The sequence below is a fragment of the Coregonus clupeaformis genome, chromosome 13, assembly GCF_020615455.1.
Source record: "Coregonus clupeaformis isolate EN_2021a chromosome 13, ASM2061545v1, whole genome shotgun sequence".
Classification (NCBI taxonomy): Eukaryota; Metazoa; Chordata; class Actinopteri; order Salmoniformes; family Salmonidae; genus Coregonus; species Coregonus clupeaformis.
Window position 1 is genome coordinate 35,831,894 of NC_059204.1, and position 6,000 is coordinate 35,837,893.

General features: G+C 37.2%; 1 protein-coding gene across 1 annotated transcript in view; it reads right to left on the bottom strand.

Moving 5' to 3' along the window:
- LOC121579930 (ephrin-B1-like) overlaps positions 1-5,201 on the bottom strand; it is a 94,519-nt gene extending 89,318 nt beyond the window's left edge. The window contains exon 1 of the mRNA XM_041894935.2: positions 4,075-5,201. Coding sequence (XP_041750869.1) covers positions 4,075-4,193 — 119 coding nt within the window. The 5' untranslated portion in view covers positions 4,194-5,201. The remainder of the gene's footprint in view (positions 1-4,074) is intronic.
- Positions 5,202-6,000: the final 799 nt, after the last annotated feature.

Here is a 6,000-nt window from a genome sequence, read left to right on the forward strand (position 1 = left end):
GGTGAAATTAGATATACGGTTAACTATCCATCTTGTAGAAGAAGAAAATCACTCCTACAGCAATATCACAACAAAATAAAAAAAGAACAATCTACTGGTTGTAACAGTTATATCTGTAAATATATACTTGAAATACAATTTGTGATACCTTTGCCTATGATGGATTTGAACTAGGGCTGTGAAACGTTTAAAATAATTAAATTGACTTAATCGCAATTTATGAATATTCTACAATTTGTCCCAAAATAAAGATTTTTCCATTTAAAAAGCAGTGCATTGAGTTACAAGAATACTATGCTTTGATTGTAAGGTACGGAAATACATTTCCACCATAAACAACACAAAATTGACTAACATAAAGCTTTTAATGCTCCCAATGTCTTATCAATGTTCTTGAAGTTTAACACTTGCGCACAGTACACACTCACACAGCTTTAAGTACTGTTAAAGCTTCAGGCATTCTAAATGAGTGTGACTATAGGAAAAAAGTACTGGCTCTATGGATACAAAGAACAAAGAGCTTTTAAACTTGTCCAACAATGTTATGAAAACACTGTAACCATCTGTACTGTTCAGATAACTTTACACACTCTCCCTCCCTCAAACACCTTCTCTCTCTCACTTCCTCCCACAAACCCCACTATTGCATATGCAGCCTACCTTTAAAGCATCTCTTTGAGTAGCCTATTCATTTTCAGCTCTTCCTGTGCCATCCAAATTTGTGCATAGCCCAGACAGTGGTCAAGTTATCAGGTTGCTAGCTAGATAGGTAACATGACTAGCTAGCTAAACAATGTTTGTTATCAAACCAGAAAATAGCGGCTCACGAGTAGTTTAAAACGGCCTGTGACATGCGCACAAATCCACAGCAGAAACAAAAAACATAACTCTGGTAATATTGGGCATAACTTTCATTTGATTTTGGCTAGAGGCACACGGTCTTCAGCTATGTAAAGGAGCAAGCAGCAAGCATTGACTAGCTGTGTTCCGTGTTGTGTTCTGCGCTTAAAAGGGTCAGTGTGGAAACGTGCGCTTAAACGGTTCTGTGCGTTGAAGAAATTGAGATGCGATTAACGGCGGCCAAAAAATTACCGCGGTAAACATGTCACCCGTTAACGCGTTAACTTTGACAGCCCTAATTTGAACGTTTAAATTAGAAGTCTGCAAGAAACAACTTTTCCAAACTGTTAACAGTATCTTTAAATGTTGGCTTGTGACCACAGAACAACAGCTTTTATGTGCATTAATCCTTGTATTGTGTTTACACTCTTAAGCATTCTGTCAATTTCCTTGGTCTACCACAAGCTGTTCCTCATGTGCCGCCCAATCACCATCTCTGCTTTTTATGCTGTACAAGTTTGGTCTCTGCATCTCAGAGGGCTATCTAAGTGTTTCAGTGTGATTAATGATTCATGTAATTAAATGAATTGAGTGCTCTTCTTAAGTTTATAGCTGTAACAGTAGTGTGGGCTACCAAGCCAGAGGTATGGTACTGGTGAGAAATCAGCAGACAGTGTGGCTGAAGTGTGTAAGACTCAATGTGGTAGACCGGCTACATAACTTTAATAAGGGAAAATAATAAAGAGCGGAGGGGGAATGGTGGCAACCCAAAAGCTTTTCTCACTTGAGGAGTCTGTTAATCTGAACAAGCAACAGAAATACTGAGTGCCAAAATAAAAGTCTCAAAATATGTCTCCGCTAAGTTTAGTGTTGATCCATTGATATTGGCTATGGGTCATATTTGATACAGTATGCCATCTATATGCATAGGCAGACCATTTGAGTGAACATTGACAGAGAAGTGAAGTATCCCATTGAGAAGAATGTGGAAATCATAAAATCATACAATATTTAATGTAATAAGAAGTGCTTTTGAAACATGCACAACTAACAGCCAATATTATATACCAGGGGCATTTGCGTGAATGTTATTATTTTTTGCCTGGAATTACTGTGGAAAGTTCTGTAAGATGCTTTAAAGAGTGATTTACCAATGCTAGCACGGGGGTAGTGTTATTCCATATGTCTGTTTCCGAGTTAGACATCTATAAGACTCTTGCTGGGCCATCACCTCAAGTCATAAAATCGTTACAGCCAACAAGAACTCAAAAAAAATAAAAAATAAAACACTTGAGACAATGTCTTCAACATACATTACTTATGTTGACATTTTGTGTGGGCTCTGATCATCTGAGAAATGAAGTTTGAGTTTACATCCACAATGAACACACAATGAAACTAATCCCAACTACTGACAACTTTGACATACAATATCTTGATACAAAATGGCTGCTGCATTCCAGTTCAAAAACTACAGCTGCAGTTGGAACAAACTTAGTCTGCACCAATTCAGCAAAATAAACGTTGTGGCTCTAAATAATTAACAATTTTAGTTCATACATTGGGAAAAAAATCTATATTTTATGTTTTGAGGTACGCTTCTCTGGAGGTGCAATCCTGCATTTATATGCATTGTGTGAATTCAATTTATAACCTACAACAAATCAATTATGTTTTTTTTTATGCCTTTATGAACATGATCTGCATGTTCTCATGTCCCAATAGATCTGTAATCAGCTTTTAAGTGCCTGTCTGCACTCTGGATGACCTAACTACCAGCATTGTAGAGGTAGGAAGAGCAAAGCAATACCCATTGGTGGGATAAGTAAACAAACATGAACTTACTTGAGAAAACAGCCACCAACTGTTTTAAAACAACAAAGCCTTTATTTTAACAACTGGTCAACGGCAATTCAAGACTTGTCTCTGTCAGGACTTTTACGTTGTTCATTGTCGTGACTTCTTTTAAACTGTGTACTGATGAGTGAACAAGGCCAGGACTAGGCCACTTCACTTGTCTACATCCACAGCTGGTGTTTAAATCCTGAATATTGAGCCCCTTGGTAACTGCTTTCAAGAATAATAGATGTGTTCTCAACATCTCACATTTTGAAGAGTTGATTATAAAATGTGTGATTCACCTTATCAGACCATATATATTTAAAATGCAAGAGACATAACTCTGCTACCTTGTGGTACCACAACTTTTCCCCCTTATATTAATTACATTTTTAATTGAAGGGATTTTGCCCAAGGGTTTTATATATATATATATATTTGTTATTTTATACACTGTAGCATTATTAAAGACAGACAGAGACCACAACAGCGAGAAACTATTCATAGAATCTATTGAAGACTAGGTATTATAAATAATTCCAGGGCTAACTCGGATTGAAATATATATGAAACATATAGAAGTTTGATATATCTTAATCTAGATCAAATAACAAAATAACATATAAAATAAAAACCTACATATTCTAAAAGCAAAGTCCCTGTTACTCTCTGAGGACTTAAGTGTGTTGAGTAGGGATGTTATCTTAGGCAATGTGTCTACCCTCAAAGCCAGAAAGAGATGGATTAAACTTGGAAAACACACTTATAAATGTGTCAATTGAGCCAGAGGAGAGCACCTGAAAACACATGAGAACACATACACACACACAAACAAACAGAAGTTGCTGCCTCTCACTTGATTGTAGAGACCACTGCATCAGAAATGCAGGATACCCGTAAATGATGGGGCCTGGTTGATTCTACGTGAAATTGGCACCTCATAAATGTTGGTTGGAAGTTGATTAATCACAAACAGGAGTTAATTAATCCTATCAAAATAACCTATATAGCTTAAATGTAAGACATTTACCTCAACATGTAGAAATCTATGAATGACTCACTAGGCAGAACAGAATGCTTATTTTTTTTATAGTTTAAAATATGGCCTCTCTTTATAATACATGCTATCAATGTCTGTCTTTTTCCATATTGTTTTACAGCATGCTGTTCCATTCAACACTGTGTGAGTCTTCAGAGCCAGCACATCACAGAGTCCTGAATGTCATTCAGCGCAAACAGTAGTTGGAAACATGTCCAGGCGCCAATGCATATTTATTTACAATAGCTTGCTTTACGCATGCTAATAGAATAGCATAAGTATTCAGTGTTTTATTCAATGCATGGTAATACAGATATAGGTCTTCTATAGCCTAGATTACCACATTTAACACTTACTTGGGGTTTTGAGAGTTCCAAATCACCGATTCCAACGATTTGGCAAAGGGCAACAGCGACCTGCACAAGACTGTCAAAATCCAAAGGTAGTACTTCCAATTGGAACCGGAGCCTGCCATTTCCACGCTTATTCAGTCAGGCAAATTAATCAACGGCACGATGAAATCATTCGAAAATGTGGATATAGTGTAAATCTCGCACAATTCTAGATCCCATTCAATAGTGTCGCATGTAGCCTAGCCTAGATGATGCGTAAAACCTCGTTGACGACGGCAAATGATATCTTAACCATCAATTTATTTTCCCCTGTTTCGTGTAGGCTATGCAAGCAGAACAAGTATATCTTGCTGGTGAGACAATGTTCTGGATTCTTTATCTCATCACCTTACCGGTGTCTAATATATTTGTAAGGTATGATATGCGCACGTTTAAACACATTGACAGAACAAGTTTCAAAATTGTTACTGGTCATAAAATAATGTTGAGTCCAGTAACAAGTAGTCTTCACCCGCGAACCTGTGTTCTGGAGTGCGTTTTGCGGTTGTTGATGCACATTTAATTAGCAGGCTACAGTAAATGTGACCCTTTTGTTCTTGCTTCTTCAGTAAACATCTGTTTTGTCCAGTTGGCGCAACTGTATTATCATACTCTTCTTTGTATGGCGAAGCCGTTGTCTATAGATACATCCATTTCATTTTATCGACTACAAAAAAAAACGCTCTGACAGAAAAGATTGTGCGTATCACCAAAGTAGCCTACTCCATCCGTGTAGTAGCAGACTCAAAAACAGTCGTGATAAAATGCACAAAATCCTTATTTCAGGTGGACGTTAGGCTCCGGTGAATTGAATTTACAATCCACTTGAAATGTTACACTCTGCCTGTATATTGTGGACACCAACTCATGTTCGAAGTCCGCGCTGAACTGCTTCTTCCAAAGGGCATGAATAGTCTCTTAAACATCACGTCATTGATACGAGTGAGTAATCCAATTGAGAGTCTATTAAAAAAAGAAAACAGTTGGTAAATAAAGTTAAATCTTGTGCCTATTTAACTTGAACTCGCAATGAGTTTTTCCAGTGAAGGTTCCAGCGTACAGTGCACACCAAACTGGCATTCGATACTCCTTTTTCGCACACACTGCTGCGTACGTAATGCAAAGCTTAGATAGCCCTGGCCTCCTAACCAATCAAGGCAGCTTGGCGAAGTCCTCTCATTATTCAGTTGGTCAACATTCTCTTGACTGAAGAGATTCAGTCGTAGTGCAGTCTGGGCCTTTACAGTGAATACATTGTAATTAAGAGATAATTATCCTTCTCAACATATGCGCGGACTATGTTGTATAAATATGAATTGATTAGACATGGTGAATATGGTGGCCTACACTTGTCTCCACAATCAACAGGTAATATAGTATGCATACATAAGGTTTAACATAGCAGTGCATGGTACATTTATTCTCAGATGTTGCTCACTACATGGGCTACTTATAAGATGTTTTGATAGAATCCAAAACGTATATTTTTTAAGTTTCGACGAGTCTCACATTACAGTCTGTTCTATGTGACTCTTGTAGGTATAATATGGCTTTCAATACTCATTTGACAATGTTGCCCTCTATCGGAATGGGTGGAAACGTTGTGGGAAAACAGAAAGCATTATCACGAGTGGATCTTGCTGGATCTATTCTTATTGTATTATAGGCCTATTATATTATATCCTAAAATGTTTCCCTGCTTGTAATATATGTGATGCATTTGAAGTCAAATGATGTCTAATATCAACGTTATGGCAGCCTATTGCAAAGTCATTACTTGGTTTTAGTCAGGCTTGCTCTTTCAAAACAGATGAACCAACTTTGTTGCCAGTTATAATGTATATTCAAAATTCGTTATTGATTAATAAATATCTCGATATGGTTCCAATG